Below are 14,433 nucleotides of genomic sequence, written 5' to 3' on the forward strand. Positions count from 1 at the left end.
GACACTGAACAGAGGTCACAACCTTCACTTTCACCCACTATAATGATTTTGAGGTAGGGTGATTCACATGCTTTTCATGAGGGAGTTGAGCCTATCTCTTGCCCAGCCGCGAAAAACACTGCATCTCAAGTTGCAACAGGAGGAAAGAGGAAACGCACCGAACTGGCAGGGGTTGACTGTAAATTAAAGGGCAATTCACCAAGGGTTATGAGAACTAAAGAAACCAATTAACCGGAAATGCATCAAGAACTCGCGTGGAAGGGGAGAGAACCACTGCACTGGATGAAAAGGATACTTCTATTGATAGATTTATCAAAATAGTACAAGAGGCTTTGACACCTATTTTATCCCGATTAGTCTATATAGCAGATGATGCCCCTCGGAGCATTGAGTGGGATGTACAGGAATTTATATAGCGCAAATCACCAACCGGTCTCTAAGCGCTTGCTTAGGGAACCCGTCCTGGTATTCCCCTGTGAGATAACCCCGGCAGGGTATCCACAAGGTGAAAGCCAGGCATCCCGCCGCGAGGGGCCGTTGTGGAGATTAAGCAAGCTATGGCCCAGAGTCGCAGAGTGTGAACCCGTGAATCGAGTAGGCACCGGAGCGAGAATTGTCGGGTCCATGGACATTTTAGGACTCAAGACCCCGCCGAGCCAGGAATTGAACCCTGGTCCCGGGCTGACTTCTGCTTCCTGGTCTGCCTCCTCTAACCAGTGAGTCACACTTCTCCACATGGCTCCTTTAAGCATAATACCTACCCTAAGTAGTCAGGTTCCCTCTCCAGATGCCCTTCTTAATAATCTTAATAATGCCAACAATAACCTTTTGGTCCCAACACTATGGGAACCCGTGCTCCACGGGAATTCCCACAGAAACAACCAAAAGTCGGGACAGGGGCTTACAAATTGGCCAAGCCCTGGCATGAAAAGTGGGGCTAGAACCTCACAAGGAAGTAAAAATGCCAATGGCCCAGCATGTGATCACCTACATGCGCGGGGGCAAATGTACTAAATCTACCCCCGAATGCACACCGAATACAATGATTTTGATGGGGGTTCCCCATCTGGCAACTGGCCAGCAAAAACTTTGTCAAAGCCTTATTAATAAATCAGCCCACTGGTGTTTTAGGAAAATCCCGTCCAAGACAAATTGGTTTGAAAAGATCATCATGGCAAGGCGGGTGAGCTGGTTGGGTTATACAGCCAAATGTGTGGAAGGGGATTGTGTTGAGTTTAGTTTTAGCAATGCTAGGTGTGTACATCTCACTCTGACCCACTTCAGAGATTCTCCTGGTGATCTGATAAAGGTTTGCAAGCTGTTTTTTTTAATACTCCCCACCAGGAGTCTGTTTTGAGACAACAGCCCCAATGGCTATGCGCAAACAGACTACCCCCCCCCCCAGCCATCCCCATTTATTCACCCTAACCGTTTTGATGCTCTTTCCGATTTGTCTGAAATTGACTGACTGAATGTGCGACCTAGAAACCCAGTCATAATGAGGAGAATGGGATCGCATTATAGCAACCAAGGGAGAGATTCATGTACAGACGAACTTGGTAGCAAGGAGCTTGTAGATTCACCTGGCACCATTCCGCTCAAATCAATCAGTACCACCAAGAACAGAGAGGGCGTGTGGGGGGGGGGGGGGGTGTCTGGGAATCTCACTACTCTGCCATATTTAATCCAAATGGCCTCCAGCTAGAGATGAAAGGTGGGGATTTGCCCTCAGATTTAAATATTTGTTTGATGTTATTTTTTGCCATTGATGTAGGTAATGAGAGAGAGGGGTTTTCTTCAGAGAAAAAGACAGGGGAAGAGCGGCAGGCGGTGAAGCGTCGTCACTGTTTCCAGCCCGAATCTCTGGGCTGAACTTGTTGCTTTCGCCTAGGTTGTCTAGAGTAGGCAGCCTGTGGTGGTGCACGGTATTGTTATTACTGTTGGTAGGAAGGCCAGTAAGAGGTGTAAGTTTGAGGCTGGTATCTTTGGTAACCTCCTCGAAAAGAATAATTTCCTCTGCCACGTGCTCCACGAAAGGGGGGGTCTTTCTATATTGGAGCGCTCTGAGAGCCTTAGCTGTGTTCGTGTCTGTTTTGTTGGTCTGCAAAGCATCATAAATATGCTTGCCAAAGAGTGCTTCACCAGTAAATGGCATATCCAAAATGTTGCTTTGCATCGCAGGGCGAAATATAGTTTCTTTCAGCCAACCCTGGGTTCTTAGGGCAGCAGCTCCAGCAAGCTGACGAAAAGCTAAGGAAGCAATATCCATAGAAGCATCAATAATTTCGGATGCAGATCTTTTCCCCTCGAGCTGTATTTTCCTTGCTTCCATCCTCTTATCCTCTGGAAGGAGATCTAAGCAATGAGCAATGTGGGACCACATCTGTCAATCGTACGTGGCTAAAATCACAAGAGCGTTGGCAGCACGAACAGTTGCACCTGATGTGGCTGTAAATCGTTTTCCGATGTTATCCAAGCGCCTCCCTTCTCTGTCAGGTGGAGCAGTAAAGGGCGCTAGAGGGTTTCTTGATCTCCGTTGAGCGGCCTGCGAGATAACTGAGTCAGACTAAGGATGTCCTACTAGACAAGCTAGAGCATCCTCCGCAGCTTTATACTTTTTGTTGATCCTGGGTAAGACACAGATAACTGTGGCCGGTGGCTTCATTACCTTTAACTGTATTTGAAAAGGGGGGGAAGCACTCCTGTTTTGTTAAATAGAATTCTTAAACCAAACAAAAAATATTTCCTTGGCATGCTACAGTGATTACCCATTACCTTTAAGCCTTCTTCCCATATGTGGTCTACAATGGGGATAGACCTAACAGATTTCCGAGATAGGTCTTTAAAATCATAGAGAAAGTCCGATTGCTTTACCATCAATGACAGCTGGAAATGCTACGCTGCTCTTTCTAGTAATTAAACAACAGGGGGTGGTGATGGACAGAGTTTCTGAATTAAGCAGAATACTCTCACCCAGTCAAGAGACCAGGGCTTAATCCAAACCCGTTTTTTAGCTCACTGCACCATCCCAGCTCAGAACCTGGCTATATGCAAATTAGTCTGTCCCTGGCCCAGTGCATCATGGGAACAAACCAAACTACCAAGCCAATTCTTTCACTGGGAAGGAAACAAGCTTCCGGGGACCGGTTTCTGGCATTTCAGCCGTCTGCGGCCCGGCTTGCTTGAATCCTGATGGTGCAATGAGCAAGGGACTCACGTCTGAGTATACCCTTCCACGCTTATGGTGAACAAAATAATTAAACAACAGGGGGTGGTGATGGACAGAGTTTCTGAATTAAGCAGAATACTCTCACCCAGTCAAGAGATCAGGGCTTAATCCAACACCGTTTTTTAGCTCACTGCATCATCCCAGCTCAGAACCTGGCTATATGCAAATTAGTCTGTCCCTGGCCCAGTGCATCATGGGAACAGGACAAACTAAACTACCAAGCCAATTCTTTCACTGGGAAGGAAACAAGCTTCCGGGGACCGGTTTCTGGCATTTCAGCCGTCTTCGGCCCGGCTTGCTTGAATCCTGATGGTGCAATGAGCAAGGGACTCACGTCTGAGTATACCCTTCCACGCTTATGGTGGACAAAATAATTAAACAACAGGGGGTGGTGATGGACAGAGTTTTTGAATTAAGCAGAATACTCTCACCCAGTCAAGAGATCAGGGCTTAATCCAACACCGTTTTTTTAGCTCACTGCACCATCCCAGCTTAGAACCTGGCTATATGCAAATTAGGCTGTCCCTGGCCCAGTGCATCATGGGAACAGGGCAAACCAAACTACCAAGCCAATTCTTTCGCTGGGAAGGAAACAAGCTTCCGCGGACCGGTTTCTGGCATAGTAAGGCATGAAAGCCGCCGAAATTCTCTGGTGGAGACTCTACCATTTGCGGAGAGGAGATGCTGGTGTTGATTTGACTTAGTCATCCCATTCAACTCCTGTTTGTCCATCTTTTTAGGTTGATTGTCCTCAATTTCTCCTTCATCAAAAGCATCCTGATGATGTTGCGGCAGACGAATACCTCCTGCAGGGGAGGACACAGTTAGAGGAACAGAGGTACGTGGTGGAGAAGCAGCAGGCGGTGGTGGCTGCGGAAGTGGAGGAACAGGCTTTGAAGGAAAGCGTGTGCGATAGTCATGTAATAAATCCTGAAGGTCTGGTACCAAAGCAACAGGAAGGTGGACCATATGTTCATTAACTGGTTCCATATACTGAATTTTTGCATGAGGAGGGTGATATTCTTGTTGGTAGTATCCCTCATATTCGTCGTCATCTTCCTCCTGATATTTGACATGTAATTGAGAAGGACAATCAGCAGGTCCAAATATTCCATCGTCATCAGATTCCTCTAAAAAGGTTAAAGGAGGTAAAGGTGATACTATTGCTGGATTTTGCAAAAATTGCCACGTTGACGGTGTCGTCGAAGAGAACGTTGTCGACGGATACACAGGCGTAAGCTGTAAGGTAGAAGGACGCTTACGACCAGGCGGGGGACATAGCGTCATCTGCTTAGTCGACGGTAGTGGCGTCTGCGTCGACGAGGACATGACAGGAACGGATGAAGCCGTCTTCAGCATCGTAGACAAGATAGTCATAAAAGCGGTCGTAGACGAGGTCGTCGACGGAACCACAGTCGTCGACGAGGACGCAGACGAAAAGTTTGTAGTCTACAGAGTTGCCGTCGACAATGAGGTCGTCGGCAGTGTAGCAATCGTCGTCACTAGAAGTTTTGTCGACAGGGCGGTCGTCGACGATGTCGATTTTTTCGACTACGAGGTAGGAGAAACTTGCTTAGAAGATGATTTTGTGTCGACGGTGATCTAGAAGTTAACGACGTCGGTGATACAAGCTTTTTTGAGACAGAGATTTTCATGGAGTGAATAGAAGAGTATTTTTCTTTTTTATGGCTTTTTTCCTCAGTAGCAAATGGAAGCTTTCCTTTTTGTGAGGTGCCTTCCTCTTCCTGATGAGACCTTTTTGAAGACTTCTTCTCGGAAACTTTAGGAGATTCAAGAGATCTCTCTCTCTCCTTCTGGGTGTTTCCTTAGAAGTCTGTGAGGTAGAGCTCTCCTCATCCTCAGAGACATAGTCAGATTTTGATTTAAGTTTCTATAACCAAATCAATAATCTACCCTCTCTATCCTTGAGGGTTTTTGTAGAAAAGGTTCTACAGATTTTGCAGTCTTTTACCTATGTTGAGGGTAAAGGAAGTAGATGCAGCTCTTATGTGGATCCTCAGCATGCAGCCTCTTCTTACCGCATGATCCACACGGTCTGAAGAGACCTTTCTTTGAAGATTCCAACATATTTGGAAGGAAAATTGCTAGAAAGCTGGATAGCAAGAGAAAACTGAGCAGAGCTCAGGGAGATTCCTTTCACACGAGGTGCGGTATAAAATTTGAGGAACACCTAGCCTCTCTTGGGATTGTTCTAGAGGGTGCTGTCGCCTTATTGGCTGGTGATTAAGTTTGGTTCTTTTTTACAAAAGATAGTGGATAGGCTACTGCAGTGACTCTTCATTGCATGGTAGCCTATAGTAGTTTGATCTACTGCTTTTATATGTATACCGGAGAGGATTCAAGCATGTGAATCTATGAACAATTCAATACTGGAGAAGGGAAAGAGACCAGGCCTATAGTCTCTACGGAAGGTGTTCGGCAGGGGTGCATCTTAGCTCCTGTTCTCTTTTTAATTTACACCAATGGCCTAGAGGCATTTTTATTAGACAAGGACATTGATTTTCTACGAATTGGGGACATTCCGGTCCCGCTACTTCCATTTGCGGATGACACCGTGCTAATGGCCCTGACAGCAAACAGCCTCCAAAAATCACTCAATGCTTTTACAGATTTTATGTTGGCACTTGATTCAAAAGTCAATTTTATTAAATCACACACTATGGTGCGTGGTCCTAAAACGACTAAAACTAGGAACTTTGCTGTAAGGGATAAGACTGGAGCATTGATAAATTGAACAATTTTAACTATTATGGGGACATTTTTTAATAATAAGATGAGCTGGGAACCACTCGTTACTGCAAGGGTATAACATGCGGGCAGGGTTGTGAAGGGGCTTTTTTGTTTTGCCTGCAAGCTGGGACATAAGCTGGTGACGGAGCTGGTTACACTTTATAAAGCGCAATGTTTGTCTGTCGCATCATATGAGGCAGGAGTTTGAGGTTACCATAAAAGAAGCCACTTACAGGTCATAAGAATAAATTCATAAAAAGGCTACTGATGACCCAAAACAGTGCCCCTACACTCCTCTGTCATCATGAGTTGAGGCTGGAATTCCTAGAGGATCGTATAGACATGGCCCCCTTGCTCTTATAGGCAAAAATTTAGTTGTCTGAGGAGTTAATGTTCTCAAGGGAGGGTATTAAAGATTGTATTAACTTAGATAGAGCATTGTTGATCCCTTTGCTCCGATTTGTAGGAGATAACCTCCACGAGATAAGCTTGGGGCATTATTTTGATAAACCAGCTAGTATCCATAAAAATGCGATGGCAATTATAAAAAGAAGCACATTACTCACGGGTAAATATGCCGCGCTCACAACCCGAGGTGAAAGGTCTCCCATATTTGTTCCCTGACCAACAGCAATTTTATCTAACATTCACCATAAATGCACAGAGAAGATTTTATCTAACAAGATTCCGTTTACATACTCTGAATTTCTTAGTGGCCTTCCCGAGACAATCGGGATGGGTTGATAAACTTACGCCTCGCCCTTGCAAAAATTTGGCAGCCCAGAGCACTTTGCACTTTATGCTATTTTGCGGAGGGGAACATTTTTAGCCCCACTTTTAAGACAAATTAGGCCCTGTTCTTCTATCAAGGTTTTTAATTATCTCCATTCTCTGGCTAGCCCTGATATATGCACTATGGTTTCTAATTACATTAAAGCCGCAATGGCTATTAGGAAACGTTATGAGTCATAGTAGATGAACATGAACGCTGTAATCTTTTATGCACAATTTATATACCTATGAAATTGCAAGACGGGTTATCTTTTGTTTTGGTTTTAAGTGCTTTGTACTGTGGATAATATCCTTTTTTAAATGATTGAATCTTATGAATTTCTCTTTTATTAGTTATGTATGCTGTTTTGTAAATAAGTCATAGAAATTCTAATTTGTAATGTTTGTTCTTAAACTTTTATGGGTTTTTTGGAACCAAATAAAGTTACTTTGACTTGACTGGACTATGTAATACTCTGTATAATTATTACTAAATCGACAATTTTCACAAGGCTTTCACAAACATTTTAAGAATAAAACACTTTTTAATTTAATAGTGGAACCAGTTTACTTACTCTAAGAAGGATCTGTAAATGATTGATTTGCACTGATTATTTAGGGGATCTTCTCTTGTATATGGGCTCCATTCTCCCTGTTTGTCCTGTTAGTGAAGAAAGTGGGGTCCTGGAGCATCTAGAGAAGTGGAGTTTCTGGAATATGCCGGGGTAATAACCTATATGCTCTAAAATTGAGTAAACTCAGTGGCAATACCTGAAGTCATTCAACTGAGTAGAATGGTTTCTATTTGGAGTGCAGAAAACCAATTGAGGAAATTGTGTCGAATGGCCGTAAAAATGTATGGTATTCCAAAGCCATGTCCAGGAGGGGCAGTAGGTGTGGCAATGTATAACCGAAAAATTCACAGATTCAAAGATGACATCATTATTTAGGTGCATTGAAGATTGATCCCACAGAGGTCCACATATATCAAACAGGTTTGCGTCCGCAAACGGCAATAAAAGGTTCTCACATGTATGAAACCTAAATTGCTTTTCGGTAACGTGTTACAGAATCGCAATTTGGGTTTGCGATTCGGTATTAGGAAGGGGCGTGTTTATGGCGTCCCTTCCTAATACCGAATTTCATCGGTATGCATGAATGTTTTGCGACCCAAATGCGGTCGCTAAACATTCGCATTTGACCAACTAGTTCAAGTAGGTGGTAACCCATTCGCATAAGGGTAGGGGTTCCCAGAGACATCTTCCACTTTGTGAATGTTGGTAAAAACATTTTTAAGAGCAAGTAGCGGACCCATGGACCACTGCTTGCTCTTAAAAAATTAAAGGAAAACGTTTCATTTTTTAAAATTTTTTTTTGCAAAGCAGACCGTTTTTGGGCTGCTTTACAAAAAAATAAAGATTGCTTTATTGAAAAGCAATCATGGATATGGTGGTCTACCATCCCTGTGATTTTTGCGATTCCTAGGGGGTTGAAAATTGCAACCTACCTCATTAATATTCATGAGGTAGGTCATTCGCGATCCCCTAGGAATCGCAGATCGTTTTCAACACACTTTCATACTTGCCGTTTTGTGATTTCCTAATTGCGAATCGCAAGGATTAGCAGTTAGGAAATCGCAAAACGAGGCCGTCATACATCTGGCCCAGAATTTTGTAGAAGGAAATGCTGATCTACTTAAGTGCACCGTGCAGAAGTTTCGTTCATGTTTCTCTCCAGGTTTAGAGATGTGAAATGTGATTGGAAGGGTTAAGCAAAAACAATTAATCTTGGATTTAGTAACTGAAAGACTAACAAGGTGTGCAGAGCTGCACTACAGGGCCGGCCTTAGGCATGTGCAAAGTGTGCACCTGCACAGGGCCGCCAAACCCCAGGGGCCGCCACGACGAGGATCGGATCCAGGATCGGAATGATACATCGTGGCCCTGGCGGCCCCTAGCAAGATTTGGCGGCCTCCAACCCCGGCTTCCAATTTTACTGTCACTTAGTTCCGACCAGTTCCAAGCCCTGACACTGACAGTGAGCCTGTGTGTGTTAAGCAGTTTGTTGTGTATCATTTAACTGGACTATATGCGGAAAGGACAGTATATTCGTTAGGAGTGTGGCATTTGTTGTGTAAAGGATGTGTACATTTGCCGTAAACAAACACCTAGAGAAGGGTACCAGAGCGACAGAATAAAGGAGCACTCCTATTATTCCACAAACAATAAGAAGCAGAACTATTTTATAAATGGTCCAAACTTAAAGAAAGAGCGGGAAGCATAAACCTAAGAATATGTAATTTCGTCTCGTGCAGCAGCACTCGTGACAGCTACAGTCACAGTCTTCAGTTTCGTTTTAGCCTGTGCATGCAGCCCCGGATCTTCCTCATTCCTGCTGGTTTTGCACATCTGATGCTGCTACAGCTGCTTCTGCCACAATTTGTGGGCACCTTGTGCAGGCAACACCTCAGCCATCAGGCTATGTGTGCACCACTTCTCGGGTAATTAGGCTGACAACAGGGGTGTCCAAGTACGTCCAGGAGGGTCGAATCCCTTGAAGATGTTTTAAGATTGCCACTGACTTATGTTAATTAGTTTCATTTACATTGTATCTGAATGTGTGTTCTGTTTCATACACATTTTGCAATCTCCCCTGGACCTATGCTGGGCATCCGCTGTTACTGTATATCCAATACAGAAAGAACTGCTTCTGTTGTGCTGTTTTTATACTTGGAACAGCCACCACGGCTTCTGTGACATTTTTGGAAGAAGACTTTATGCAAATAGTCTAGCTAAGACAACTTTAGCTCTCTTGTGCCTATGAGTTAATGAGATTCTTCTCATTGCATAAATGTGTAAAGCTTTGATATTCCAAATCATCCTGTGAGGAGCATGAATCGGCAGACACTATGTCAGTCACTCAGTGCACCTGCCAAGCAGGTACAGTGTGAACACTGAAACAGACTTTGGCAGCTTCAGTTCACCTTCAGCAGTTGAAGAAGAAACTACTTGTGCTAGGTGTTCAGACTATTTACAAGAGCGGTGCAACCTGTAACAGGTACACCTAACCACAACAGGTCGGAGGCAACAGTAATATCTTCACGGATGTAGTGAAACATTGTGATAAAACCACTGCTACCCTCATCGACTGTAGAGGAGAGCGACCGTCACTCCAATGTCTATGCATGCATTGACACAGTATGACAGCAGCGGTCCTAGCAGCAGGAGAATGCACGTGCATCTACGAATGTGTGACACCTGCAGCCTTAGATGTCATGAAGCATTGGCAAAGAGGACAGTTGCCGAGGCCCCCACATTCCAAGGAGCTTTGGGGAACTGAATTTTCTATATCACCTCTGTATATTCTACTTCTCTTTCTAAATAACTCTTTCTCTCTCCGCCCCGTCCGGACCCCCTCTTCAGGGGCCCCCACCTACGCTCCCTGCACAGGGCCACCATGAGCCTAGAGCCGGCCCTGTGCACTATGTACAGCTCTTTTAAAAACGCAACTACTTTTAAAAAGGCAAAGACTGATTTCTCTGTTTATGTGACGCATTTATACATTCCCCATGTTCTAGAGAATTAGAAATCACATATAACTCGGGGTTTAATATACTGTACCGTTTCCAACATTTTCAGCTTCTCCTCGGAAATCAAGTTCTCTTTCTTCAGCTCCTCCACAATGCGTTCCAGAGATTTTATTTTGGCGCGATGTCGTCGGTGTCTTTGCTGGAGTAATTTCACTTTCTTCTGGAGGCTCACTGCTAAGGCAACTAGCTGCTCATTGGTCACGCTGCCCCCCAGATGTAGTGGCACTGTCGTTTCATCCAAAATTTCCAGTTGACTTTCCTCCAAGCTGGCAGCAACCTTTGAGTCAGTGGAGTGAAAAGAGTCAGGTGATAATGTGTTTGCATGATTGGACACAATTGGCAGAGTAGAGGCGATTGGTGCAGAAATAGCGGACGATAACACAGTCTCTGGAAGGACAGTGACAAGAGTGACAGCATCAGCTTGGACAGGGGACACTTCAGGGGCTGTTACTCCTAGGTGTGGCTGTAACTCCTGAGCCGTTGCTGAAGTTAATGCAGGCACATCAGTTTCAGCTGGTGGATTTATGGAGACATTTTCGATTATCAGTGCCCCAGGCCAGTTTATTCCATCCACTGAGTATGTTGCAGGTGTTTCTTCCAGAACCAATGAGGTAGAGCACTCATTATCTCCTGTAGGGGCTGTACATTCAAAGGACACAGGTAAACCTTCCAGATTCTCCTCGGATGCCGCCTCATGGGCCCATTCTAAATCAATGTCTAACTGTTTCACTGCAACTGTATCAGCAGTTGCCAGACCTGATGTATGTTCAGGTGCTGTAATAATATCAGCTTTGGTGTTCGATGAAAAAGATACACCTTGAAAAGGTTCAACAATTTGTATTACTGGCAATAAATTCACAGATCCAATAGGAGCGGGTACTTTATGGACATCTAAATCTTTGGCGAAGGCCTGGGTCCCTCCAATGGATAGAGACGTTGAAGACTGGCATGGGTCAATGGAGAATGCAAGTGTTTTTAAGTCTTGAATCTCTGACAAAGGTCGAACAAGGACTGCTTGCGGTGCTGGCGAATTGCAAGCAATGCTGCTGGCGATCATGAATTTTTTTCGAAATCCCATTTTTGATACGTGCTTTCTCTTCTGCAAAGAAACAAGATAGATTGTATATGTTACAAAACTGAGGAATAGCTCTTTGTTCCAAGGGTCTTTCAGTTTTAAATTATATCCAAAAGTGTATCTAACTTAGACAAGACAATATACATACAAAAAATGACAAAATGTGATCCTGAGAGGTGCATTCAGAACTTATCTTCATTGCCCAGGATATTCTTACTTTATTTATGCTTTTAGCTAATAAGCACTTCCTTCCGCACACAGTTGTTCAATTCAAAGCCAGGAACAATTATGCCAATGCATGCCTTTTCAGACTAAAATAATATTTTTGTTTTTAGCCAATGTTTTATTTTATATAAAGGCCAGGGAAGCTCCCCCAACAATCAGGTTTTACACAAACATAACTAAACATGCATTGACAAATTGAAACGATTGGCACCCAGCACAAGACCTATAGTCTTTTTAAATGCTTATTTAGTCTACTATACATATTTAAATGGGATTTTACTAAATCTTTTTCATCCATTGGTCTGCTGTCTTTTCATTAACATTTTGAGGCCGGCCACAGCATATAGCGTAGGGTATAGGGTCACCCCACTTCATCCTCTGACTTACCTGCCTATGAGTGAAGCATTTCTTCTCTTGTATAATGTGCACATTCACACAATAAGTATCCCCATTCAGGGCCAGGCACTACTGGTGCAATGTGAGCTTTTACACTAGATCTATATTCAATGGAAAAAACAAAGGTTAAAGTAACGTTCTAGTTAAGTGAATATGTCCGTGACAAAATTGTAATAAACTAAAAAAAGAACACAGAAATTCACAGTTACAGTTAGCAGAGCCAAATATAACTAGCAACCCCACCATGCACTGCTTATGAACTCACATATTACATCACTCATGTTGTTCTAGGACATAATTTATGACATCACGAATGACATCTTAAATGACACCATTCAATGAGTGTGGTAGTTTGCTTTATAGTTTACATAGTGGTGGGTTGCTACCATATTACTTTTCTAACTAATTTGGTACAGCCTGTGTGCAGGTAATGGGTGAAAGTATTTACAAAATAGGTGTGCTTCTAATGCATCATAGATGTGTAGAGGTACCGGACATGTTACAAATCTTTGTATTGATGAGTAACTCAGTGTGCAGATGACAACTTGTGTCCAGTATGTACCACACAAACTTTTTTGGTGTGTAGAAAAAGTTTTCAACAGGGCTTAGATACTAAGGGTTATTAGACAGAATCAGATCAGCATGACAATTTCTACTTAACATAGAATATCGTGTGCACGAGGTACTAACCTATGTACTTGTGCTTGTTTAGCTTTAGAAGATGGTGTATCTGTAAGGTTTATAGCACAATATGAATGCTGCAGGTAGTATGACCATTAGCACTTTCATACCATGGTTATTTAAAGCGAATAATATCTCTTTGGACATGGTTTGCATAGACTGTATACGGTTCTTAGTAAATATTTTTTGGTGAATTTCTCAAGAGTTTCACGGTCTGCACTATCTCTATAGATCATTAATGTAAACTAGGCTGCCTGTGAAGTGTATGGTATAAGGTCAATGTTAAACATAACCCATGCATGCTACACTCAAGGGAGTTTTATCTGTGATGGTATTAATGATGCTTCATATTATTCTGAGCTATTTTGTTCTTACATACTGGTCTTTAATGCCACACTAGTTTATAGAACAATGTGTGCAAAAGAAGCTTCGATGATGTAATCAATTATGTCATAAATGATGTCATAGAATATGTCATGAGTGATGTAACATGGCAGGTCATAAACTGTCAGGGCGGGTCGTATTGCGCCTACCTAAACATCAAGAAACTACAATTCCTAGGATTCCTGAGCGGAAGGACGTACTTTAGGCACGAACGCGCATCGGCCAATAAGCGTTATTTCATTGGAGTTGCAGGAAGTGCTGGTGGCTGTTGAGTCTCCGGCTGGATGATTCTTTTGGATTAATCGATTCCCCTTTCCTCGGGATCAGAGAGAGAGGGGGAAGACTAATGGCACATCCGGAGATTCTAATCCGGTAAGAGGATTTACGATCGTGAGCGGAGCGCGGCGGTGAGCTCTACGCGCTACCGTCTCGTTGGGTATTCATTGAGGGAGTTTCATACGGAGCGCAGTGGTAGAGGAATACACGGCTCTTCAATCATGGTTTCAGTCTAATATTTTCTGGTATTGTGATTTGGGAATAGAAAGGATCCCTTAACAATCCACAGATACTTTGAATGGTTTTATGTGTGAAAGGAATTAGCGTTCTGCTTACACACTCAAGAATCTCAACTTTATATAGAACTCTTTCTTTCTCTGTAGTATGTGTTTGGCATAATAATGAACATAATAGTACTTGTCCAGGGTATAGGCGACTAGGATGTACTTACCTATCTTTTCATTTCAGTAAAGAAAGAAAGAGAGAGACGTTTGACTGCTAATAGAATTATCTTATGTTCCTACTCCCGAGCAGGTATATCCCAACTTAGTGAGACCTAATGAGTGTAGCTTTTTATGTCAATCTGTGTTTATATTTAGTTATTTTGTTGTTACAGGTTCCTTTCCCAGCTGTCCCTTCAATTTCCTTTCCCTCGCCTGATAGTTCGAACCCCCTCTGTCCTGCATTCAGGGCGTTAGGAATATCAGGAGGTGGACCCTTACTTGCGGCAACCGGATCCTGCGGGCCAACCCATGACAAAGAAACGCACCCAAGAATTCTGCTGCGGGTAATGGCGTCCTTCGAAGAAGTCCTTCAAGCATTAGTGTTAGTGCAGCAGGAGTTGGCCGCCTCCAGGGCAGAAACCACAGCACTCAGAGAGAGGGTGGGTAGATCAGCACGGAATCCGTTTGATGCCTCTCTTACCTCTCCTCAGATACAGGTCACAGTTCCACCTACCATTCTATTGGCCAGTCCAGAAAGCTATTCTGGGGATTCATCAAAAACGCAGGTGTTTCTGAAGCAGATAATGTTACACTTGTCTTGCAAACAGGCTTC

General features: G+C 43.5%; 1 protein-coding gene across 2 annotated transcripts in view; it reads right to left on the reverse strand.

The window, feature by feature from the left end:
- Positions 1-14,433, reverse strand: part of LOC147692214 (uncharacterized) — a 145,987-nt gene that overhangs the window by 11,022 nt on the left and 120,532 nt on the right. For both annotated transcript variants that reach the window (XM_086938488.1, XM_086938489.1), the window contains exon 3: positions 10,372-11,439. In XM_086938488.1, the coding sequence (XP_086794614.1) occupies positions 10,372-11,439 (1,068 nt within the window). The remainder of the gene's footprint in view (positions 1-10,371; positions 11,440-14,433) is intronic.

This window comes from Lissotriton vulgaris, chromosome 9, assembly GCF_964263255.1.
Source record: "Lissotriton vulgaris chromosome 9, aLisVul1.2, whole genome shotgun sequence".
NCBI classification, from domain to species: domain Eukaryota; kingdom Metazoa; phylum Chordata; class Amphibia; order Caudata; family Salamandridae; genus Lissotriton; species Lissotriton vulgaris.